The following is a 26,380-nucleotide window of genomic DNA, read 5'->3' as shown; positions in this document are numbered from 1 at the left end:
CACCTGTATTGCCATGTGCACAGCAGGCCGCTTTTGAGAACCAAGTGTCTTCTTCTTTCTCTTTCGGCTTTTCCCATCAGGGGTCGCCACAGCGAATCATCCTTGTGTATTTTACATTAAATATAAAATGGTAAATGGTAAATGGCGTATACTTATATAGCACCTTTCTTCCTACAAGGACAAAGTGCTTTACAGTCACGGACCCATTCACCCAGTCACACACACATTCACACACTGATGGCGGCTCCGCTGTCAAACACAGGCGCCCGCCTACCACCTGAGGCAAGGTGGGGTTCAGTGTCTTGCCCAAGGACACTTTGACTCATGGGCGTGCAAGGCGGGAATCAAACCTGCAATCTTACGATCATGGGTCGACCGCCCTACCACTGCACCACGGCTGCAACACTCCTGCTTTTATATCACCTCATTCCATGGCCTCCACCTACAGCACACCTGAACCTCAGAGCTGGTTCAGAAATCCAAGATGGCAGCATGTCTATTGTCAGCTCAGTGCCACTTAGTGTAAATCTGTTTTTTAATCGTTTTTACCTATTTTTTTTTACTACTCAGAATTTCACAGTTTGACATTTTATTGACATTTTTTGTTGAAGCCCTTCACAGCCTTACCATGGAAAGTGTGTGTTTCTCTAAAGCGTACTTAGTCCAAGCCTACTAGCATAAGCCTGCTACATCTGTCTTGGGCCTGCTAACCTAAGCCACCTCCTGGAGCCTGCTACATCTGCCCTGGAGCCTGCTAGCCTGAGCCCCCTCCTGGATTCTGCTACATCTGCCCTAGGTCTACTAGCCTGAGCCTCCTCCTGGAGCCTTCTACACCTGCCCTAGGGCTACTAGCCTGAGCCTCCTCCTGGATTCTGCTACATCTGCCCTGGGCCTGCTAGCCTGAGCCCCCTCCTGGATTCTGCTACATCTGCCCTAGGTCTACTAGCCTGAGCCTCCTCCTGGAGCCTTCTACACCTGCCCTAGGGCTACTAGCCTGAGCCTCCTCCTGGAGCCTTCTACACCTGCCCTAGGGCTACTAGCCTGAGCCTCCTCCTGGATTCTGCTACATCTGCCCTGGGCCTGCTAGCCTGAGCCCCCTCCTGGATTCTGCTACATCTGCAATGGGCCTGCTAGCCTAAGCCCCCTCCTGGAGCCTGCTACACCTGCCCTAAGTCTACAAGCCTGAGCTGCTAAATCTGCCCTGGGCCTGCTAGCCTGAGCCCCCTCCTGGATTCTGCTACACCTGCCCTAGGTCTACTAGCCTGAGCCCCCTCCTGGAGCCTGCTACACCTGCCCTAAGTCTACTAGCCTGAGCTACAAGATGAAGGCTTTTTTCCTTACTTTATTTTGCGTATTGACTGCATGGGACTTAAGATCAATAAATGTAGCCGGGACAAATACCCCTCCTAGGAATGAATTCAACATTTGGGACACGTATTACAGTGGCACCTGCTTTACTTCTTATAGGTATCCTGAACACACACATTCTCACTTGGCTTGGACTATAAATTTGTGGTTTCCTCAGCCATTGCAGAGCCCTCTTCATGTAAGTTTATTGCCTTACATAAACTTACTCTATTGCTTGATAAAAGTTACCGCTTGTCCTTAACACACGGTATTTCAAAGCAAAATGTGAAACTAAGATTAATTATTATCTTACTTTTGTTTTTGTCTGGAAATGTACATCCAAATCCTGGCCCTGAGATGCAACGTATTCAGACTCCTGAAGATTTCAAATCGATAGCTGGACTTAAATGTATCCACTTTAATGTTTGCAGCTTATTACCCAAGATTGACAAGGTCAGAATCTGGGCTAAATCAACAAATGCTGACATTGTAATAATCTCTGAAACTTGGCTATCTAAATCTGCTGTTAATGAAAGAATTAACATTCATGGTTACAATGTTTTTCGCACAGATAAGCCAAAAAAAGGAGGTGGCATAGTAATTTATGTGAAATCAAGATTTTGAGACTTCAATTCTTATCCGAATCAATCTGCAGGCAACTGGAGTTCTTAGCTTTAAAAGTTGAAATTGCTAAATCCCTCTGTATAACAGCTGTTGGCTGTTACAGGCCTCCCTCTGCCACTAAAGAGGCTTTGTCATCTTTTAAACATCTTCTGTCCAAGGTTCAGTTTACTGAGCTCCTACTGGCTGGAGATCTGAACTGGGACTGGCTAACCTCAGTTTCAGATGAATTTAAGACTTTCTGTGATTCTATTAATCTTAGTCAATTGGTTAATGTTCCCACAAGGCCAAATCTTAAACATCCAGAGAAATCCACCTTAATTGATTTCATTCTAACAAATATTCCCCATAAATTTTCTGCAATGGGAGTTTTCTGTGCCGACATGAGTGATCATTGTGTTGTTGCTGCTTACAGGAACACTAAAATCCCCCAAAACAAACCTAACATTATCTACAAGAGGAACCTAAAATTATTTAATGAGCAGGCTTTTCACCATGATCTATCTCTTATAGATTGGGAGCAGATAGACCTTTTACCAAACGTTGAGCTAGCTTTGACATTCTTTAAAGACACTTTTACCAACATTGTTAACAAACATGCTCCAATTAGAAGATTCAGAGTGAAGGGACGGGAGAATCCCTGGTTCACTCCAGAGCTGTCAGACACTATCCACATGCGTAACCTAGCATGGGCTAGGGCCAGAAAAAGTGATTCCTCCGCTGACTGGACTGCTTTTAGACAATTACGGAATAAATGTACCTCTCTTATCAAAAAAGCCAAATCAGATTATTACTTATCTGTCACAACTGACAATCTTAATAATCCATCCAAATTCTGGAAGGTGATTAAGTCTCTTTTTCTTATTAAATCTCCTCAAACTCTTCCAACATTTGTTCTTAAGGACTCAGTTCCAGTCCTAGACAAAGTTGATATGTTGAATTACTTTAACAAACATTTTATTTCAAGTGGATGCTTATTTAATCAAAAAGGTGCAGCACTCAATACTTCCTGCGCAGATCCTCCTCTCTTCCCTGGGGATTCCTTCAACTTTACTCTTTTTACGGTGCAGCAAGTGCATAAGGCACTTAGGATGCTCGATCCCAGGAAACCTCCTGGTCCAGATTTGATAGAACCTTTTTTTCTGAAAGCTGCAGCTGATTTTGTGGCACAGCCCCTTACAATACTTTTTAACCTCTCAATCCAAAGTGAAGAAATACCTGTTATTTGGAAATCTGCCTTTGTTTGTCCTGTATTAAAGGGAGGTGATCCAGCAGTCCTATCTAACTATAGACCAATATCAAATTTATGTGTATTGTCAAAAATTCTCGAATCTCTTGTTTGTGATCAACTAAAAGACTATTTAACGAATAATGAACTTCTTTCAAAGCTGCAATCAGGTTTCAGGAAGAAACACAGCACAATCACAGCTGCTACAAAAGTCGTCAACGACATACTTCTTGCTCTTGACAAAAAGCAACATTGTGCTTCGCTTTTTATTGATTTGTCTAAAGCCTTTGATACTGTGGACCATGCGGTTTTAATGCATCGGCTAAGCTGTTTCGGATTCTCCAATAATGTGCTTTCCTGGTTTAGAAATTACTTGATTGAAAGGACTCAGTGTGTTAAATGTGATGGCTTGTCCTCTGAATTTTCAAATGTCCACAGGGGGGTGCCACAGGGTTCAATATTAGGGCCTCTACTTTTCATTTTATATATTAATGAACTAGGACAAGATCCTCAAGATGCTAATATTCATCTTAATGCTGATGACACAATTATCTATTGCTTTGGTCCAACTCCAGCAAAAGCAGTTGAATCTTTACAGAAAGCTTTTGATGATGTGCAGCTTACACTTCTGCAATTGAAACTTGTCCTAAATGCTGAAAAGTCCAAATTCATGTTCTTTTCTAATACCAAAAAGGTGCCAAAAGATCTCCCTAAGATTCTCACTCTTCACGGAGATGCTATAGAGCAAGTGCATGAGTACAAATACCTTGGGATCTTTCTTGATGATTCCTTGACATTCAAGCCCCACATTGAAAATGTTGTGAAGAAACTAAAACTGAAACTGGGTTTTCTTTTTAGAAATAAGCTTTGCTTCTCCTTCAAGGTAAAAAAACGACTTGTGACGGCAACATTTCTATCTGTTTTAGACTACGGGGACCTTTTGTACATGAATGCTTCAAATCATTATCTTTACAGATTAGACTCTGTGTATCATGCTCCTCTGAGGTTTATCACCAATAGTAGAGCATTAACACATCACTGTGAACTGTACTCTCGTGTGGGGTGGTCATCTCTGTCCACAAGAAGGCAAGGGCACTGGTACACTTTTATCTACAAGGCCATGCTTGGACTGCTTCCCTCCTACATTGGAGATTTACTAATGAGGAGAAATGCGGATTCATATTCATTGCGTTCAAATGATCAACTGTTGCTCAGTGTTCCATTTGTCCGCACAGAACTGGGAAAAAGAGCTTTTTCTCACGCCGCTCCCACTTCATGTAACACACTGCAAAAAACCTGGAAGCTCCCTGAACTTATCTCTGTAAATGATTTTAAAGCCAGACTGAGAGCACTTGAGGTCAACTCCTTTAAATGTAACTGTTTTTATAATTGAAATTGTAATTTTATTATTTGTCTGTGTTTGTAACTTTTTGCTGCCTCTTGGCCAAGACTCCCTTGTAAAAGAGGTTTTTAATCTCAATGGGACTTTCCTGGTTAAATAAAGGTTAAAGAAAAAGAAAAAAAAGCTGCTAAAAGTCAATACTGAAGTCTTCCTCAGTTTCAAACAGGGAGGAAACAATGAGTCCTGGGTGGGGCCTGTTGGGGACTTGACTCCACCCACAACCTCCTCCTCCTGGATTTGTGAATCAGAACTGAGAAAACAGTCTGAGCTGGAGGTACCGGAATGAAAATGAGCTTCATCAGCAGATCGTCTCACTACCGGACCAATCAGCTGCAGAAAAACATATGAAAGTTGGATGAAAAGAAACACTAGAACCTGAAGAGAGAACTGTTTCAAGCTCTCAGTAGGACAAAACACATCTTCAGTACTCTCAAACCCCAAACCCAACGGGCCTTAGTTGGGCAATCAAGAACTGGAGTTTGATTCACCATGAAGAACAAGATTTCCTTACACAATGATGAAAAATTTATCAGAAACAGGACGTGAGATCATTGGTGTTAAATACATGTATTTTCTTTTTATAAATTAGGTTTGGTAAAAGAAACAGTTAAGAAAAATATCATTTCCAACTTTGCAATTGTATAGAGAGGGGAAGAGGTTTCAGAACTGAGCTTTGGGGGACCCCAAAAATCAAGAGGTAAGAAAGGTGAGTCTGCAACTTGAAGCTTCTGCTTGATAGGCAAGACTCAAACCAATGCAGTCTGACATTGAAGCGTGGAGATTCTGTTGGAATGAAAGCGCACAGACGGGGGTATCCAATTCAAGCCAAAGATTTATTACCCGAACAATATTTCTAATTCAGATATCCGGGCTCAATCAATTTCCCTGAAGGCCTTTTACTAAAACAGGGCTCACAGCAGGAACACAAAGAAAAGAGCAGTCTTCTCTTCCTGCCCGGGTTTTATACAATCTCTGGATGAATATGTAAATGCAACTCCCGACGTTAAAGTGCCTAGGATAGCACAAAGGTTAACATTGGGAGTTGGGTCATCTAGACCCACTTGACAGTGCTCTGAACCTTTTTTCTTCAATGATTTGTGATCTTCACTGGTGTCCATGCATTACATGAAATCTTTCCACCTTTATCCACCTTTGTCATGGTAGGGATAACACATCAATGGAAGGGTGGGGTCATCTAAGATAGCACAAGGGTTACTATTTGTGTGGAGCACCTCCCCGTCCTGTACAGGTTTGCCCATTTTTCACTCATATCCACCCATAAGGGAAGGTGAGACAAAGGCTTAAGCTTCACTTTCCAGGCCACCAGACCATTTTAGAATTTGCTTCAAAATAATGTTGTCTCTTTTGGGCCTTCCTTACCTCCCTGACAGTTAACAGCCCCACACCCACTGTCCAACACTCAGGTCTGCAGAGCAGATTCTCCTAAGTGGCTCCATATTTAAATGTAAGCATTGATCTTTCTCTGCAGCAGTTCCTACACTAAGGGAAAAACCTTCCACTGCATATCAGCCATCCCCGCTTTCTGCTTTGAAATTCCCCTGGACGTTGAAATCTAGAAATGAATTGGCATTAGATGGGTTTGATCTTTATTTTGTCTTTTTAATTAAGTATTACTATGTTTTGAAATTTCATATTTCATGTTAATCTATTTAAACCTTTTTTTCTTTTGAGTCTTGTTGTGAAGTGTGTACTTGTGTGTTAACACCTTAACTTCTCTTCCATAGTGTTTGGATTTTGTTTTTCTCTCCAACCCTTTGAGACCTCAGTTATAAAGTGATCCAAAGTAGAGACTGGAATGGAACTGTTGGAAGTTGGTTAAACCAGGTGACCCAACCGATAATCAATGAATATATGTTTGATGCTGTTCTTAACGTGTGCACCATAAAAAAATGATCGGCATAAACTAGATTAAATGAATCGAGAAACAGAAGGCAGCATCAGGTTTTCACCACCATTTATTAGAATGTGAGGTAACAGATTAATTACTCATCAGTAAACAGCTGATCAGATTTCACAAATGCCAAAGTATGAAGAAGGAACAAAAAATACTAGCATCACTATTGACAGTAAGCAACAAGGGTTGATTTCATTAAAAACAAGCAACAAAAAAAAATCAAGGCTTCAAAATAAAAGTCTGAGAATAAACACTGTTTACTTCGTATTAATCGTTTCAGAAAACAACCTTTCATTTTATGAAAATATGTGAAAAAGTGGACCTGTGGGCATCCTGAGCTCTGCTACTGTGAGTAACTGAACAGGAACAAACAGAACCTCTGCAGGTTCGTCTGCCCAGCTGTTTGGATTTACAGCAGCAGATCCATGAGCCTGAACCTCCACAGCAGCACTGTCAGGACTCCTGACCTGAAACTTACTCACACAAAACTGAAGAACTTTAACCAGAAAGCTGTGGAAACGACATGATTCCAGGTCAGACGCATCGAGGAGGATACAAGTTTACTCTGGTCTTCAACAGTGAGCCCCGTCATCTATGTGAGACAACAACTTCAGGCACAGATGGATGATGTCTGACTGATGACTGAACTATCAACCTTTTCCTCAATGACATCCAGACATGAAGGAAACCAGATGGAGACACATAAGAGACGATGAGGAGACAGGACGGAGAACTTAAAAAGTTAAAAGGAGATTTGGAGTAAACAAAGAAAAGAAGAGGCCAGAAGCACAAAGGAGTGATTCAGCAAAGACCAGGATTTGACCGATTCCCACGTCTCCTCCTGCCTGCATGAGCACAACCTTACCAATAGACCAGAAAATGAATCGATTCTGTATGTGAAATACTTAGTGTGTGTGGGCGGAGCCTGCCTGCTCAGGCCAGGTAAAGCACAGGACAGTCAAGTGGAATGATGAGTGAGTTCAAGGTCAGAGGCGGAGCTGGTTTGTCGCTCCAGGACCCGCTGATCCTTGCAGGCGGCCATCTTTGTCTGGATGTTCCTCTTCCTCTCAAAGTAGTCGACCAGCGGAGGCTCCGTCAGCAGAGATGCCAGCACCTGTTCAAAGGTGATTGACCAGTCCACATCCATCTTGCTGGCCTTCTTCTGCTCCCCCCCAACCAGCACCAGGTCATCTGCGAGGTCCTCGGAGTGCAGGGAGCCCAGGCTCACCACAGAGTAAGACGACACAGACGTGTCGTCTTTGTTTTCTTCTTCAGACGTCTGCTGAGCCGGCAGCTCCAGCTGGGCCTCAGCCAGAGCGCTGCACACCTGAGACACACCTGCTGCTCCGCCTCCAGGCACATTCTCCGTCTGCAGAGTCACAGGCGGGGCTTGGGCAGGGGGTGGGGCTTGATCGGGGACATCGTGCTTCTTGGCCCCATTGCCAAACTTCTTTCCAACCTCTCCAATACGCAGCAAGAGGCTGGCCACGGTGGCAATGGAGTGATACAGCTCCTGCTCCAGCGGCTCCTCGCTGAACATGTTGTACAGAGTCTTACACAACTCAATGAACTGCTCCTGCACACACACACAGCCACACACACATACGTTACACACAGTCCCACCTGCTATACCCCCATGCTCTGCCTCCATGCTGAGTACCCTATTATACTGATTCATACCTTCAGGTTCCCATCTTTGCTGTGCTCTCCCTATACTACCCTCGCATGAACTCCTCACCTGGTTCATTCTGGGCAGATCCTTGATCGTCTCCCTCTTGGGTTCCTTCTCTTTGGCCCACATCCTCAGGTAGTACCTGTAGTCCTTCACCTCTGAGGGCAAAACACAGGGAGGAGATCACATTCTGCCTGATAGACACTCAGGGAGACGAGGGACAAACTGTCAGGATGCGGAGGTGGGGTTTACCTTTCTTCTCCTCATCATCTTCATCATTTGCCTCCTCGCCTGTTCACAAAGGAAATCATTAACAGATGATAAAATGACGAGAACCCTGACCTCTGACCTTTGACCTGCCTGTACTGTCACAACATGCGTGTTATTAAACTAGTTTTGTCCTCACGAAACTGAAGATGCAACAGTCCTGCTGCACTGGAGTAGACTGTAGTTACAGCTGTGACAGATACTTGAAAAGTTAAGGAGGATCGGAGCCTCTTTCTTTATCTCCACCAGAACATCTGTTCTGCAAGGAGAAACGATTCCATCCCACAGTTCTTTACACGTAAAGCACCAACTTAGACGCATCAGAGAAGCATCAGAATAGAACTTGACTAGAATGTAAATGTCTTTCTGCTGGAGATTCATGTTTTATAAATCACCAGAGCTCCGCTTGGCAGCTCATCTAGATGAAAACAGCAGAACCAAACTTACTGGACCTGTTTAATTCAGATGTTCTGCATGACACAGCTGTTGGTCTGCTTTTTGGTCCATCTTTACATCTTAGCTAGATCTGGTGTTCATCTGGTAAGGTTCTGGTGTTGATCTGGTGTAGATCTAGTAAGGATCTAATGTGGTTCTGCTCTGATTCAGATGTGGGTCTCATGTGGTAAGTTGTGGAACTGGTGTTGAGGACATGTGGTTCCAGTATAGATTTGGTGTGGTATTGGTGTAGATAAGACATGGAACTGGTGTGGATGAGATTTGGTTCTGGTGTAAATCTGAAGGAGTTTTGGTGTCAATCTACTGTGGTTCTGGTGTAGATTTGGTGTGGTTCTGGCGTGGATAAGTTGTAACTCTGTAGGGGATCTTATGCTGACCTAGTCTGATTCTGGTGTGGATCTGGTATGGTTCTGGTGTAGATCAGATGTAGAACGGGAGTAGATATGGTGGTTCTGGTGTGGATAAACTATGGATCTAGTTTAAATCTGGTGTGGATCTAGTGTGTTTTTTTGTGCATCTGGTAGGGTTCTGGTGTAGATCTAGTGTGGTTCTAGTGTAGATCTGATGTAGAACAGGAGTACATATGGTGGTTCTGATGTAGATCTGGTGTGGCTCAAGTGTGATTGTGGTCCGAGTCTAGTGTTTATAAAGTGTAGATCTAGTGGGGTTCTGGTGTAGATCTAGTGTGGATCTGGTATGGTTCTGGTGTAGATCAGATGTAGAACTGGAGTAGATATGGTGGTTCTGTTGTAGATCTAGAGTGGTTCTAGTGTGGATCAGTCAATCCCCATCTGGAAGCACCTGTTGCAGGTAACGCAACATGGCACGTTGGTTCTGGAGCAGACATCTACGGACCATTGGACCCGCGGTCAAAGGTGCTGCCAAACAGGCACCAGCTGGTTGGTGGAGGTAGCAGAAGCTCCAAACAAAACTCAACAGTAACAGCAATATCAGCTGAGAGGGTTTAGCAGACTGTTCTCACTCAGCGCTGATGCTCCTCCCACACATAAATGTTACTTTCAGGTGTGGCTGCATTTGAAAGACTAAACAGGCCTTAACAGAATACCATCCATCTAAACCTGCTTGTTCCTGTAGGGGGGAGGGGGGGCTGCTCCCACCAATCCATCACAGAGCTCAACATGATGTCATTAATACCAATGAGCACTGTTACTACCGTATAAAGAAAGTCACCTCATCTTTAGTGGTTTGTTTGGGAATCTGTCAACATGACCATAGAGCTAAAATAACTGGCTAAAACAAACATGTGTGTGTGTGTGGGGGGGGACCACAGCTAGTCATTCTGCGTTCAGAGTTTACCCCCGTCTTGGTGCATGCTGCAGATTTGGAAAAACATTATTATTCTATGATCATCTGCAGATTCAGTTCAGCCTTCAGTTCAGTTTGACTCAGATGCTGCTGCAGTTTTCCTCTTCATGTGTTTGATCCTTTTTGTGTGTGTAAGAGTCTTTTGTGTTGCTTTTGGATGTTGCAATTAAAACATGTTTTCATGTGAGGCACTCTGTGTCACATTAGTTGCAAAGGTGCTGAACAAATAAAGTTTGATTTGATTCATGAAGGCGTTTCCGTCTGCAGAGACTAAATGATTATTGATTCTGGTTAGTTACGCTAAATCACAGCAGGTCAGGTTTTAAGGTTTTAAGGTTTTAGCAGCTTCAGAAGGACGTTTGAACCTTGACCTTCTGGATCAGCTGATCACACAGAAGTTTCCTGTGGGGAGAATCTTCTGAAGAACCTTCAACAACATTTGACAGCTTCGTTTTCAAGGAGAAAAGACACAAACCTGCGGCCATCTTGTGCTGCTGCACAGAGTCCAGGTCAGACATGAAGGAAGATTCTAGAGAGAAACATGAGAGGGGAGGAAGAGGAGTCCACAGAGGGGGGAGAGGAGGCGGCAGACAGAAGGAGGAGTTAATCTGAGCTCGGCACATGCAGATACGAAAGAGTGTGAAGCAGAAACTCAAAACATCAGAGAGCCAGCAGCATGTCAAAGAACCTGGACTTCTTCATCACAACCAGAGTGTATATGTGAGCACAGGCACTCATGCTGCCCGCTCCACCACAGGGCTCACAGCCACTCCCAGCCTGACCACGGAGACCAATGACACGTCCAGATAGCAGAGAGGAACTGGCTTTCACCAACCTACATGCGAACAAACTTCTGATAGGGCTGACACGTCCTTTTTTTTTTTTTTTTTTTACTTGTCCTGTCCAACAGCTGGGCAGGCAGATGAGAACTGAGGGGCCTCTTGTGTTGGACATATTTTACTTTAACAACAGGGGTTATTAATCTTCAGACAAACCAAAGGTATGTCTGAATAAACCCCTTTTGTAATTGAGGCCAAACTTTAATTGAGGAAAGCTGACGCTTCCTAACGCTGGAAGGCAGCAGACTTTTGAAAATGCCCAAATGAGGCTAATGTCGTCAGATACTCTGGCCCTACCTATTCAGGCGGTATGAAAGTGCCGAATGCTGCTAGTGTTTGATGCCTTTAGTGATGGAACTGACAAAAGCGTCGATGGGAACAGAGCAAGTGTGACACAGTTGACATGTCTGCACCACAGCTTTCAGCTTTCAGGTTCAAGCTCCATCTCACCTGCCCAGGTGCTTGATGCCGTCTCTCCCTGTGAGATCTGTCATCAGCTGTGAGCCGGTTCTGGACATGCTCTGAAGTGCGTGTTCTGATAGCAGAGCAGGGCTCACTGTTCCTGTAACATGACTGCCCTCAGGACGGAGACGGAGCACTTCCAGAATCTCTCGCTTCTTTAAAGTGGGTCAGAGGCGCAGATCAAACCTTCACCCAGTGATTCTGCTGTGCCAAGCCCTCGTCTCCCTCCATCACAGGGCTGTCACAGGGGTGGATGGACCCTCTCAGCCGAGAGACGTTTACTTTTACCAGACAGGAAAGTGTGAGAGCCATTATGGAAATGACTGCCGTTAGTTAAACTGAGTTTAAACTGCTCCTGTTCATCCAGCCACACGCATCAGCTGTGGGTGTGTGTGGGAACATTGGGCTGCATGTGTGTGCATGTGCACGTGCATTTACCATGTCGTTTGTCATCAGTGAAGAAGTATGTGGCTTCCAGAGCAGACTCCGCCTCCTCAGGACACAAAGCTGCAACAGAGAAATGACCAGTCAATCCCTGTTGTAAAAACGGCAGCTCTGACTCTCAACTCTGGCCCGGTTCTTTGCTGGGCTGGGTCCACAGCAGTTTGGGGCTTTAAAAGATCCAAACTTTCCAAAAGGTTACACAGTTGGGAAACTTCTCAAAAGCACAAACTGTAAAAAGGGAATCCTACTGAACATGCTGCAGGTATCTTTCAGTCACCTTCACTGGAATCACAGAACAAACTATGAGCCAAGCTGCAGTCCAATTGGAACTCAAAGCATTCAAGTTTACAGATCTGTGCAAAGAAGGTTTCTTACAAACACTACTGGAGGGGGTAGGGGGGGTTGCAATTTGACATCAGCGATAGAGAACAGTTCAATTCCACCTCTGACCCACTGAAGTCAGTTCAGTTGTCATTTCTATGCCATGTGGACACTGTCCTGTTAGAGCCAGAAATCCTCAGTAAACAGGGATTGGTGCAAGTCCGGTTGAGTTATCGTTTCCATGGCAACAGCTTGTTGTAAGTCCACACCCTTAACTTTTCAAAGCGAGCTCCACGAAATCTTTCAATCAAACATTTCAAACAATTGACAGTAGACTTCCTACTTTTGTTGAAGCATCTGATTGGTTAGCCTATAACTTGAATTATTTGTGCTGCAGAAGAATATCCTAAAAATTAGAATAATCAAAAAGATGTTAAAAAAGATGGCAGAGCAAGTATGGTTTATTCTGACAAATAGAATGACTGAGTAACAACCTGGACCAATCTAGAGGCAGACCAACCAGAACCAAGCCCCATCAGAATTCACAGGTGCTCTTACCTGGTGGGAGGTGGAGCTTGTACAGCAGCTTCATTTTCTCTGTCATGTCTCCATGGTACATCCCACCTGCAGAGCAAAGCACACCAATGTGGGGCCAGCTCCAGGCGAGACCAAGCAGATCTGCAGGAAGACTCACTGAGTCCAGTGATGAACTCTTTGAAATTGATGAGACTATCCTGGTTCTGGTCCAGGAGTCGGAAGAGGCGAGCCGACAGGATGGGGGTGTGGCCTCCACATGTCCAGGGGGCCAAAACCGTGAAGAGTTGAGTGAACTGGACCAGATCAATGCGATACTGCTCCAAGTAAGGCAGGCTGGGGTCATGGCGCTCCGCTGCAGAACTGCTGGAGCCCCAGTAACAGCTGGTCATGTGTTTGGACTGAACCGGGCCAAGCACAGATAAAGCCAGTCAGATGGACCAGGGGAGACCAGAACTTCTAGACAGGAGAGACAGAGCTGCTGCTCATTCTGACCTTAAAGAGACAGTAGAGCTCCTCCAGTTCCTCTATGGTGAAGGCAGACTCCGTCATCATCGCCCTCACCTGGGGACACACACGCACAAACATCAACAAACACACCTGTAAGCCTCGCTTACAGGTTATATGTTAGCTCAGCTTGATGTTCATGATACGTACCACACTCCTCTTTGCCGTGTCCTCCAGGGACTGAATGACCTTTAACCTTTGCTTGAACCTCATCTGCTCTATGACATCAGAGCGAAGGGAGGCGAACTTCTGCAATGAAACAGGGCACACTTCTTCAGGACTTAGACAGAGTCGCTCCAGCAGACAGTTTGAGCACGGCTTGTAAACGGCAGAGGCGTCATGTGGACATCAGCCTGACCTCGTACGACGACTTGAGGAGGTCAAACACATCAATCTCCGGTGGGGGGTCGTCTCCACTAGTGAGCAACGTGTGAAGGTGAGGGATCGGCGCAGACACAGTCTGTCTGTTCACAACATTATCCAGGTACCTGCAGCACAGGTGAAGTTCACTCCATCTGCAGACTGCCTAACCATGGCCAAACACCATCTGAACCACACAGCACCAGCTTTACCCAGGTACTAACCAGGACAAGACTTAAACCAGGTATGAACCAGGGTAAGAGTTAGATCAGACTTAAATTTAGAGACGGTAAGAGCAATAGACTCTGGTTAGAGCCGTGGTCAGATCTGTACATTCCTACCTGCCCAGGATGGTCATGGCCTCCCCCTCATCACTGCAGCAAAGGAGGGCATTCATGTTGTCCTGGAGGACGGCCAATGCCACCTGCGGGTCGGTGGGGAGATTGAAGAAACTGGTCAGATGTCACTGAAATGACACCAGTGTCTCACTTTTGCAATTAAAGTTAAGAATTTATGTTTCATTTAGAGAAATAATGAGCAGTCTAAGGGGGGAGACAGTGAAGTAATGGGGCCCAGCCATGATGCAGAGGTACAGCGGTCAACCTCTGATTGGAGGATCACAGGCTTGGTTCTCACAATGCCTGTCCATGTGTCAAAGTGCCCTTCGGCAAGACACTGAACCCCCCAACAAATAAACGGCAATTACTGTTGCCTTGGTGCACATCTGGGTTACAAAATGGGTAAATGGATCTGGCTGCAGAAGTTGAAGCTGATGAATTGAACATAGACACAATAATGTACATCCTACATGTCAAAGGACATGGAAACAACTGTCTGCCCCTCAAGCTCCACTAGTGAGCAACATCTTTTTTGTGTCTGTTTGCTCCTTTGGTGGGGGTGGAGAAAGAGGAAACCGTCTCCTACAATATTAAAAATGACTTCATGTAGCTACAAAGTTCAACAAAATTGATGATACACCAAGTTCCTGGAGATGAGTCTCTGAGCTGGCAGCATTCACCAGTCTTCGATAGAAGCCTTCGATCTTCGTTAGAGATCAACGGTGAACGTCCTGCAGGGCAGTACCTGGAAGATGACTTTAATGCCCTCATAGAAGAAGTTGTCTATCAGCAGAACAGCGCTGTCAAACGGCATCGCAGACAGGAACAGGGTGAGGAACCAGGAAAGGCTGATGGTGGAAATGACTCCCAGTTCTTGCATGTGTTCATACAGCTGGGGTAGAAAGTCGCGGGTCAGCTCCTCGAACACACCCTGATCCACCAGAGCTCCTGCAGGAACACAAGCGCATGCTCAGGTGGGCTTTCCCCCTGCAGCCGTCATGCAGCCACAGGATGCAGGTTTGCCATCAGTCGTGTCTTCTGACAAATACTAAAGTCAGGCAAAAAAGTATTTTGTCAATAACCAATCTGCTAAATGCTCCCTTTAAAGAAGAAAATAAGTATTTATCTCCTACAAACAAGAGTTCTGCTCCTCTCAGACCTGAAGCTCTTCTATCCTGCACTCATTACCTTTACGTCACTGTTTATCCGTATAAAAGACACCTGTCCTCACCCTTAAACAGTCAGACTGCTACCTCTCCACCATGACCACAACCAGAGAGCTGTCAGAGGACACCAGGGACACGGCTGTAGACCTAAACCAGACTGGGATAAACTAACCTACAATAAGCAAGTTTCCCTCCATCTGGAGCTCCATGGAAGATCTCACCTGGTGAAAAACAAATGATCTGGGCAGCCGTGGTGCAGCGGTAGGGCGGTCCACCCCAAGGTCGTAATATTACAGGTTCGATTCCCGCCTTGCACAGCCATGTGTCAACGTGTCCTTGGTACCTGGTGGTAGGTTGGCGCCAGTGTTCGGCAGCGGAGCCACCACCAGTGTGTGAATGTGTGTGTGACTGTAAAGCGCTTTGGGCTTTGTAGGTAGAAAAGCGCTACATAAGTATACGCCATTTACCATTTACCATCTGGAGAACAGCAAGAAAACGGCCCAGAACTACACGGAGGAACTGTTCAATGGCCTGATTCATATTCTGCAGAGCTCCAAAAGTCCTCCTGCTTAAAACAGAACATGTCCCATCTAAGGTTCTCCAGAGACCATCTAATGATCCAAAGGAGGACTGGGAGAAGACCAAAATGGAAATTGTTGGTTTAAATGCCACTGGTCATGATTGGAGAAGGAAGAATAATAAAATACATTCCAAAAACACCAAACTAGTCATGAAGCATGGGGGTGGAAAAGTTATGGTTTGAGGCAGCTTTTCTACAAAGCTGGATGGGACGACTGGTCCGTATCAGGGCTCGACATAGCCATTTGTCCGCTGGCCCGGTCCTGTTTTTCGAGCAGTGCGGACCACAAGACTTTACTTTTCACTTGTCCGCTCGGGCCACTAAAATATCTAACGGTTTATATATTCTTCACCTTTTTCAATAAAGTAAATTTTGCGAAAACGTGTAGATTTACCTCGTCTTCATAATGTAGTTTTTCTGCTAGTCCTGTGTTCAGACTTCAAGGGTTTCTATGGGAAACCTTTGATCACTTCTCCTTCTCTCCCGCCTGCGCGCGCTCGGCTTTCACTGCCGAGCACCACGCGGCACGCGCTCACTACTCTTTTTTTTCAAACTTTATTGAATGTAACGATTCAATACAAAACAATGTTAAACAGCAACAACGAAGGCACAAGCCAGTGGGTTATTATTACATTTGATTATAAATCCGACACCGTCACTGAAGAGAGACTGAAGCATGTCAGAGATGTGGAAGACATGGCAGGAATAGAAAGGAATATGTTAGATGGAGTAATGGGTATAATTAGTAGTATGGACAGCAAGATATTTAATGAATGCATTGAAGATGAAACTGTATGCACTAAGCTTTAAGCTGAATGTCAAAGAATCAAAGGCAACTCCAAATACCTGAATCTCAGACTCAAATGCAGTAGAATGTTAAACTACTTAATTTTGTTTTTCTTTACAACACTGTAAGCAGTAAGTATTTCTAGTTAGCTGAATGATCTCAGTTAGACCTGCACAATATGAGGAAAACTCGCGATATGCGATATCAGAGATTAAAATTGCGATAACGATATAATTTGCGGTATATAAACAAACAGCAAAATAACCAAATAACCATTCCCAGTTTAAAAATTATACTCCAAATGACCCACGTTGACATAGGTTACAAACATCTAACATAACAGGGCTCCATCTGATTGGTCAACAATGTGAAGGCGTCCATCCGATTGGTCAAATGCATTAAGGGATTTATTTGATTCGTTAAATGGTTCAAGCTGCCATTAGATTGTTTTAACACATTTAAGGTTTATGATTTATTGCGATATTTGCCGTTAAAAGCACCATGAAAACTTCTGAACTAGTGTTACCTACTACACTGCAGTGCTCTCTTCAAAACATCTGAAACAGACTAGAGCAGATTTAAGTTTGATATGGTCTATTTTCAGTCATTGAAAAGTGTAGAAATAAGTGATGTCACCAGAATGCACCAAATTGTACCATATTAAAAGTTTCCGGGGGGCCATGCCCCCAGACCCCCCTAAAGTTGCAAGCACCTGCGGAGCGGCGGGTCCCGCTATGCGCGGTGTCGGGCCAGTAACTTTCAGGCAGGGCCAGTACGTTTCAAAAACTGCAAATTTCTGGGCTATGTCAACCCCTGCGTATGAAGGAAAGGTTGGTCCAAGAATGGAGAGATGTTGGTCTAAAACCTCCTTCCATCAGAGAGAGCATCGATGATGAGACATGGCTGGATCGTCCAGCACGACAACAATCCTAAACATATCGCCCGGGCAACAATGGAGTGGCTTCAGAAAAAGCATTTCAAGGTTCTGGAGGGTTCTAGCCAGTCTTTGGACCTGAATCCAACAGAAAATCCGCTGTCCAGAAGATCTACATGGAGGAAAGGCCCATAATAACAGCTGCAGAGCTAACCTGGTGATACCTGCAGGTAACCCTTGACCTGTCATGCCTGGTACGGCTAAGCGCTCCTGTCTTGTGGCCTGGGGGCCGGACACTGGGTTCGCTTGTGCCTCTGGGCATTAGGGGGGCCCCTGTAGGGGGGCCCTCTCTGTGCCTGGCTGGTGGGGTGGGGTGGGGTGGGCGCCCCCCCCCCCCTCCCCCCCTCCCGGGCTGCCTGGGTCCGGATGCTGGGGGGGGCTTCTGGTCTGGGGGGCTCTCCTCCCCTCTCCTGGTCTGGCTGGTCTGGCTGGGTAGGATCTGGTTCCCCTTATGAACACACGGTTCACGTCGGCAGCATGCATGTATCTCCACCTCCACGTGCACGTGCACACTGCCACACTGTTCCCTGTCTGCTTCATCCCTCCTCCTTACCTACAGTGTATTGATGGACAGATTTTTTTTCGCTCATCTTAGTGTCAGATTTTCACCTTTTATGTAACATTTGTCTTTCCAGCAGATCTGGTATAATTGTTACAGCTTAAATTAATAACTTAGTCAAATCAGTGCTTGTATCCCCCACCTTTTCACCTTTCTTCCTTTTACTCTCTTCCACCCTCCCCTCACATTCTTCCCCTCTCCCTCCCCACACACACTAAATGTAACAAATAAATAAAAAATAATACGACAAAAAGGGGTTTATACAAATCTACACTCTAGTTTCTCGAAGCTATTTAACCTCTTTTTGTGATAGTAAAACCTGTCCAACACAAAAAGCCTTCAGCTCTAATCTGTTTGCTCAGCTGTTGGACAGAACAAGTTAAAAAAAAAAAAAAAATTAAAGCCATGGTTATATTTCAAAGTATTGAGGTGAACTTTTCATTTTGACCAAATACTTAAATACAGCTGCATTACACAAATAAATGATTAAAAATCATGTGATGGGATTTCCTGCATCCTTTTCTTCCTCTCCCTCTCTGACAGTTAAGAACCGTGTTTCTGTCAAAGACTTGGTTCTTGGAGTAGATTAGAGCTCCTCTGTTCAAGACCACAGACCTGCTTCAGACGGCTGTTACTGACCTACAACTCTGGTGTTGTAGTAATCTGGCAGCATCCGCTCGCACAGCGCCACCAGCAGCCAGAAGGCTTCCTCCTCCGTACAGTAAAGCAGGAGCACAGACGTGACAATGTTCATCGCCTGGTAAGGAGAAAAACAAGTTCATGAAGGAAGAAGCTTTTTTAAATCTACATTTATATCACAGGAAAAAAAGTCTATATTTAAAAACTGGAACAAAACGTAAAGAAACTCAATAAATGTCCATAAATAATAATAATAATAATAATGGATTGGATTTATCTGCGCTTTTCAAGACACCCAAAGCGCTTACATTGTGTCCATTATTCATTCACTCCTCATTCATACTTGGTGATGGTAGCTATGGTTGTAGCCACAGCTGCCCTGGGCCAGACTGACAGAGGCGTGGCTGCCATTTCGCGCCTACGGCCCCTCTGACCATCACCGGGATCATTCATACACATTCACACACCAGTGGAGCCACACTGGAGGCAAGGAGGGTGAAGTGTCTTGCCCAATGACACAACGACATTTTGGCTGGTGGGAGCGGGGATCGAACCGCCAACCCGCCAAAAGCTCCATGCCTACAGAGAAGAAAAGCTGGATCTTCAGAATGTCCTGATTATTCAACTAAATAGGGTTGATCTGTAATGGACTGGATTATAACTGATCTGTTTTCTTGATTCCTTTCTTTCTAGTCCACTCCTCATGCTGTCAGTCGAGTTTTAGCTCGTGCAGAGATGGACTCACAATACTCTGTGGCTCACAGAGCGAGCTTTCATTGTCCAAATGATTGTCTGACCACATAAATCAGAGAATTCCATCCAAAGCACGCTTGACCTTTTACAAAGGCGTTACGGCAAGCTACGGCCCACGGGCCAGAACCAGCCCGGCCCGCAGAACAATATCAGAGATTCAAATTTCTTTTTGTCTTTGTCCTTTTTGCCTTTTTTCTTTTGGTCACGTGATCGAGACTCGCATAGAAGGTGACATTTTATTCCAGTCTGCGCTCCTATCTGAACCCCTCTGAACATCCCTGTCAAACAGAACAGAAGACAGTCTTCCCCTTCTACAGCGCTGTTCACCTTTCGCGGTCTCACTGATTCCTTCAGTGCCATTATGCTGCTGTTTCTTTTCAAACAGTTCCTGTTCTGTGTCCTGATTGGCTGGAGAACTTGTCAATCAGCCTCCTCTGTGTCGTGTCTCCTGCACAGATGCATGCAGCTCTGGTCACGATCAGATCTTTGTTTTCATTCCAAGATCCTGGATTATTTTTCTATGAAGGTTTGAACGTTGAGAGTTTAAAAAGAGAGAAAAGTCTGAAGATGTTCACGTCTGTCTGAGGAAGGTGTAGGAAGTGTGTAGTGAGGATTTCATCTTCATTTGTTATTTCTAGAAGGTAACTCCAGCAAAAAACCAGGGACCACTGAAATAATGCACATATATGTCCAGGAATTGGACTCCACAGTAGTGCAGGACACAGCACAGCTGCTCAGGTTTACGGGGAAGTTTAGCACAAAGCGTGAGATGTGTGAGGAGCTGCAGTCCTCCAAAGTGTCAAAGGGGCAAAGACGGCAGAGGACAGCCTATCTGCTGGATTCATTTTGGAAATTGAGCCCAATAGAAATATTTTTCCTAACTTTTTTCTTTGAAGATCACAGAGATTATTTGATTATTTTTTATTTCATAAATAGTGTTGTTTATTTCATTAAAATAATAATGAATGAATGAATGAACCAAAGGGCTACACAATAAAACAAAGACTTATGTGGCCCTCACAAAAAAAGTTTGGAACCGGCAAACTACGGCGGGGGTGGGGGGGGGGGCGGCACTAAACTACTTCATCTGTCCCGCCAAACTGGAATAAGTTATATTGAAAATCCTTGTCTTATGAATGTAATTCAAGAGTCTCTCCATAGATGGTGCTCTACAAACAAATGGACCTTCAGGAACAGGAAGTCATTGAGCCTCCATGTGGTGTTGGATTGGGATGTATGATTTTTGTTGGTTTTCATTTTTCCGATCATTCAAACACAACATGAATGCAGCATTTCTCTAAGGTTGTGTTTTCCTCGAGGTAAATCAAGTCGTTGGTGAAAATGGCTTTAAAATGAGAACGAAAATCACATCCAATAAAAACTTAAAAATGTTCTGTTTTAAAATATAAATGTTCATTTTCAAAGTGTTTTCGTCCAGATTCCATGTTATTTCCTTCTCTTATGGGGTGGACTCCCACAAAACTCCACAGATCTGCTCCGGCCCTTCTATCAAATTCTGGAAGCCTTTGTGGCCCACGAGGGATAAAGTTTGCACACCCCTGGGTTAGACGTTCAGCTGGAATCAGTTCTTGACTCATAAAGGAAGTCCACAAAGATGTCAGAGTTTAGTGTAGCTGATTGGGTTCAGAGGAATTTAGGATGTTTCTTGAATCTTGGCAAAAGAACAAAGCTTTCCATCAACCTGATTTACCTGGTTCATTCATCCTCAAGATCACTAAGACAACCAGGCCAAAGGTTAGAAGGGGAAGAGACCGAGAACTGTCCGCTCTGACCTGGCAGTATCCGATGCCTGGGTTGCGATGGGCATAGGCGGTGAGGACGCGGCGCAGAGCGGCGATCCCCGTCTCGTTCTGGAAGGCTCTGTGTTCAGGCATTGAGCGATGGAGGTCCCGCTCAATCTCCTCTGTCGCCAACGAGCACTGACCCATGGCTGCTTCAACAAGGTCGCCATAGTAACCAGGGTGGGACACTATTTCATTCTGTGCTCCTAGATAGACAAAGAGGAGGATCAGAGTCAGACAGAACCATTAAAGCTCCGCCTCCACAGAAGGACGGACGCTGACCAGAGAAGAGCAGCCACAGTTCTCCTCGTAGACGTTCAGGGATCCCGTTCAGGACAAGTTCTCTGGTTCTGGAGGTTCGGTACATGCAGACGCCTCGACCAAACTCAGAGAAGTGGATGTTCCAAGCCTCCTCCTTCATCTTCTCCTTCATCTACAGAAGAAGGCAATGAGGCAGACATCTTGAACAGCCCCAGGAGGAACTGGATCATGGTGGGAGTCTAACTGGGCCCATGGGGGGGCTGGGACTCACTGCTTTGGGTCCCAGGTCCTCCGGAGAGTCCCGGTGGTAAAGCTGCAGCAGAGTCTGAGTGGCAGTGGGCAGACCGGGATGGTAATGACGCCCCTTCAGGACGGAGTCAGATTTTGCCAGCGAGGAAGAGGAGACAGTGGAGGTCGCCTGAGGATGTTCACAAAGAGCTTAGATGGTATCACAGACCGTGTGAAGTAAGAGCTCAGTCTGGGCTCTGGTTGACGTACAGCAGGACCAATCAGTGACAACGGGTTGGTGTCTCCCCACAAACTGTCAGGGGTTCGCTGCAGGAAGTCAGAGATACGCTGGACCAGGAAATCTCTGTCCTTAAGGTTGGCGAAGAGGAAGTTCATCTTGTTCTTTGTGCTGATGGAGACCGGACACGGCAGGACGCTGCTGCTGTCTGCCTTCTCCACCACAGACACCTGAGCAGCAGAGCAACAGAAGCTTTCACAGATTTCTTGGTTAAACACACCAACTATATTGTCATCACACAGTCAGAGTGTGTCCTTCCTACCAGCGATTCCTGTCGCGTGTACAGAAGCTTCACACACTGAGCTGCACACCATCACAGACACAACAACACACAGGAAACCGTTCGGTCGCAGCTGAAAGCCCAGATGGAGGCTGAGCCACAGCAGCCGTGACACCAGCACCACATTCAGCGGAGACAAAGTTCTGAACCTGCTCCTGACCCGGTTCGATCCACCACGCCTCACCTCTCGAAGTGGGATGATGAGCTGACACAGGTCTTCCTCTTTACTGTTGAAGCAGATGTAGTTGTTGGAGATGAACAGCTGTCCAACCACATGCATTTTGGCAAATGGCGCCCACAGCGTGCAGTCCGTGTGTCCGTCTAGCCGCTCTTCATGAGTCAGCCGGAACATGGCCCGGTACCACTCGTTCTTCGCTCGTGCGTCAAAATCCCTGCAAACAAGAAGGGGCTGATGAGAGGATCTGCAGCAGTCCGGGTCCGCTCCTTCCGGGCGTAGATTTACAAACAAGACCTCTTCAGAGCGGAGACGTTCTTCAGGGTCTTGCAGGGTTTAGGCAGCGAGCGGTCAAACTCAAACGCCTCGTTGTCGAGAAGCTGCCGCATGGCCAGGTTGGCGAGCTGCTCCATCAGCTTGAAGGTGTCCGTGATGTTGAGGAACATGGAGAAGAAGTGTTCAGTGTGCCGGGTGCTCACACGGACGCTCTCGGGAAACACCAGCGTGGCGTTCTTCTCTAGCTGAGTCACTTCGGTCCACGGCACCACCAGAGTCACTGAGGCCAGAGCACACAAGAACAGGAGGCTGACCACCAGAACCAAGAAACCGCAGGAGTCCTAAAGCAGAGAGGCCTGTCAAGTGTGAGGAGGACCTAAGCAAAGCTCTCATACCCTCCTTGCCCAGCAGGAAGGAGTAGAAGCACAGGTGGTTGACGGACAGGTAGAGCCAACCCTGTCGCGGCACTCTGCCCTTCCAATAGCTGCAGGAGTAATAGTTCACCAGCTTCTCCTCGTCCGGCATCCCGAAGAGCCTCCTCATCTTCACCTCTGCCTCTCTGAACTTCCCACTGTCCTCCTCCTGCTCCTCACCCTGCTTGGGACGATTCTCCTCTGCAATGATGCCCTGCAGAAAAGTGACATCACTCACCAACGACAGTCCGGAGGAACTAAAGAGGCAGAAAAAGGAAGACGTCCACCTCAGAAAACTCACCAAGATCTTTCCTTTGACGAAGGTGGTAATGTCTTCTTCATTGTCAAAGATGGAGATGGTTTGCAGCAGGTTGGACTCCAGCCAATCCCAGTGCTCCGTGATCTCCTTCCTTGATGAACCTGCGAGACACAGGTGAGGCAATTATACAACATCAACAATACATCAACAATCCAAAAATGCTCAGAAATGCAATTTTAAGCTTATTTTTTTTCTCTTTGTCCTCCATCATCAGAAAAGGGCTAAAAACACCATAGAGTGGGTCTTTAACTGTGATGTTTCCATATTTTATTGTGTTCTTCCAGCATGTTGTCTCTGATCATTAAAATATTTATTGTTTGAAAATTGTTGTAACTCTTAGATGTGACCTGTTGGCCACATTGTCTTTGAGTAAGAGTCTTGATCTCTGTAGTTTTTTCTGGATCAATAAAGGCTCAAGGGAAAAAACAAACACAAGACAAAACAGAACACGCAGAAACACAACATGACACACAGCAAAATGCACAACAGTGACTCCACACACCGCAGGCGATGTTCCAGTAGATCTGAGAGTCCGCCGTCTGCAACAGGATCCTGTACGGAGCCACTCTGGCACTGGAGTCCAGAACCACGTCCAGAGTTCCAACCAGCAGACCTGCAGGGCCACAGGTGAACAGGAGAGCATGTTTGAAGAGGTTTGTGTGAACAAAAACACTTTTCTCCAGAGAGCGTAGGGTCTCCATCACTGTTGTGTAAAGCACAGCGCCAACATGACTCAGCAAGCTGAGGCTGCACTGCAAACACTGAACCACTGAAAACACAAAGCATCACAAACCAAGAGCTTTCCGCATTTTCATGACGAACTGACGAAACAGGACTCCCAGCATGCAATGCAGGAATGAGCTCCCGACTTGTTCATAACCCAGTGACTGCATGAGAACTGGACTGAGCGAGTCAGTGTGACATCAACCATAGAAAACCGTTTACTTCCAGCTCCAACCATAGGAAGTCAATTCGGCCGCCATTTTACCCCCAGTGTGGACGCTGTCATGTTGGAGCCAGAGGTTGTCAGCAAGCAGTGATTGGTCCAAGTCAATCCGAGTTAACGTTTCTATGGCAACCGCTGTCACCGATCAGGAGTGAGCTTGTTGGAGGGGGGGGTCAGCATGTTGCTCCATCCTTCACTAGAACTGTGCTGCAGTGACCTTTGAGTCCAGTTCCCATTAACTAACATCTGCACCACATCTGCAGTCAGCTGACTCCTGATGATGTCACCTTCAGGAACAGCTGAGTCTGCGGTTTTTACTGAACTACCCCCCACCCCCCCACCCCACCCCTCATTTTGTTGTTCCTCTTCACAGGAACACACACCCAGCGTAGGACTGGGATCGGACCTGGTTCGGTGCGGAAACGGGTTCCATTCCGGTATCAAGTTCCATCCACAACCACGTGAGACGTTCACGGACCATGGTCCCAAAGCGGATGACCCATGATTCATATCGAGGACGCAACATTTTCATCAGAACCGGAATGTTCCGGACCCGTACAGTACCAAACCAAAACCTTCCGACTGGACCCATAGAACCGGGCCATGGCATGGGCCGAACTCACCCGAAAGGCCCCCTCCGCGGCCGTGCCCCCTCCTTCTCTGCAGAACGAAGAACGGGTTGGCCCGCTCGGACACCCACAAGGCCCCGGCCATCAGCACCTCCTCCGGCGGGATCCACATGCTGGAAGCGGCGGGAACACCTGCACCTCCCCGGCCTTCACGCAGACATCAGCTGCTGTTGTTGTTTTCACCAACTCTGGCCACGAAAGACTTCCGGGTGCACGCGGCTGACCACGCCTTCCTCACCCTCTGCGTCGTGACGTAACAGACCGTGGTCATTAACTCGAAGAGACTTGTTTTGTATGTTGCAATTGTTCAATAAAAATTAAAAAAAAAGAGACGTGCAAAAAACTACAAAATACTGTCTAAAAATTGTACTTGTTGCTTTTGTTTACAACTGAAACACAAGAATGTTACACTGGAAAGAGGAAGGGGTGAGCTGATGATTGTCACTTTTAATTAATTGGATGATTCAAGTATTTCAGGATGAGACGGAGTTACATTTAAAACAACCTATTTGGAGGTTTTTTTGGTGAATGTAGAATTTTGTCCTAAAATTCTGCATTTTTGTTTTGTTCTTAAAAGTCTTTTTTTTTGCTGGAAAAATGAAATCAAAGATTGTTTTGGTCCCACATGTTCCAGTTCAGGGAAATGCAACATGTTATTACGATGATGACATCAGTAACATAAAATGTGTAGAATTGTTGTCTGGTGTGTTAAGACATACCTTCATTTTGGTGTAAGGAAAGTATACTTAAAATTAAAGTAAAAAAAACACAAAAAATGAGGCATAAAACTTTCCATAAGGTGAGGGTGACTGACTTTTACTGTGGCGGGTCTGTTGAGCTTCAGGATCATGTCTCAATGTTTGCTACAGCACGTTTGTGTTATCGTGAAGTAGGCCCTCTGATGTAGTCAGTAAACTGCAGTGTTGCACAATCACACACTCTTCTGGTTGTTTCCTTGAAGCCCATTCCGGGTCTGCTGCAGGTATTGACCCAAACACAACAGAGGTTTCCCATCTGAAATGCTGAGGTTGAAATGAAGACGTTGTAAAGCTCTAGTACGAACAAAGCCAGGTCTTCCTCTTCATCCTAAAACTGAGGTCATGGAGGGACCAGCAGAGCATCTGCTCCAGAACCACAGGGATCCTTCATGCCGCGCTGCTCTGGTCTTCATGGTTCTCAAGAAAGTGTCTTCACTTTCTCCCTGTTCAGTTCCCCACATTCAGATGATGAAGACCTCCACCAGAGAACACAACCCGACGAAGAACTGATCAAATGAACAAACCGAGACAAGGCGAG

The 26,380-nt window shown here is 45.7% G+C and overlaps 1 protein-coding gene across 2 annotated transcripts; it reads right to left on the bottom strand.

The window, feature by feature from the left end:
* Window positions 1-6,556: 6,556 nt before the first annotated feature.
* Window positions 6,557-25,332, bottom strand: tbc1d9b (TBC1 domain family member 9B). 2 transcript variants are annotated; one of them, XM_004086543.4, is made up of 23 exons: window positions 25,079-25,332; window positions 24,012-24,122; window positions 23,492-23,610; window positions 23,173-23,404; window positions 22,799-23,057; window positions 22,511-22,718; window positions 22,019-22,216; window positions 21,792-21,938; window positions 21,542-21,692; window positions 21,251-21,465; window positions 18,705-18,822; window positions 14,785-14,987; window positions 14,043-14,125; window positions 13,700-13,829; window positions 13,492-13,590; window positions 13,330-13,398; window positions 12,995-13,235; window positions 12,859-12,924; window positions 11,974-12,042; window positions 10,710-10,763; window positions 8,438-8,476; window positions 8,252-8,343; window positions 6,557-8,089 (listed from the first exon to the last, which is right to left on the bottom strand). In XM_004086543.4, exons 1-23 carry the CDS (start codon window positions 25,194-25,196, stop codon window positions 7,472-7,474), a joined length of 3,639 nt encoding a protein of 1,212 aa, XP_004086591.1. In that variant the 5' UTR covers window positions 25,197-25,332; the 3' UTR covers window positions 6,557-7,471. The 2 variants fall into 2 exon arrangements, with proteins under 2 accessions (XP_004086591.1, XP_011471461.1); XM_011473159.2 differs by lacking the exon at window positions 10,710-10,763 and having other exon boundaries at window positions 25,079-25,196.
* Window positions 25,333-26,380: the final 1,048 nt, after the last annotated feature.

The sequence above is a fragment of the Oryzias latipes genome, chromosome 10, assembly GCF_002234675.1.
Source record: "Oryzias latipes chromosome 10, ASM223467v1".
Taxonomy (NCBI): Eukaryota; Metazoa; Chordata; class Actinopteri; order Beloniformes; family Adrianichthyidae; genus Oryzias; species Oryzias latipes.
Note: the sequence above shows the minus strand (reverse complement) of the source record. Positions and strands in the feature narration are given on the sequence as shown.

Coding starts and splice junctions, on each gene's coding strand:
- tbc1d9b (XM_004086543.4), bottom strand. CDS start 25,196: ATGTGGATCCCGCCGGAGGAGGTGCTGATGGCCGGGGCCTTGTGGGTG. Junction 22,719..22,798: donor AACGTCTCCGCTCTGAAGAG/GTCTTGTTTGTA, acceptor TCTTGTTTGCAG/GGATTTTGACGCACGAGCGA. Junction 21,693..21,791: donor AGGACCTGGGACCCAAAGCA/GTGAGTCCCAGC, acceptor CTTCTTCTGTAG/ATGAAGGAGAAGATGAAGGA.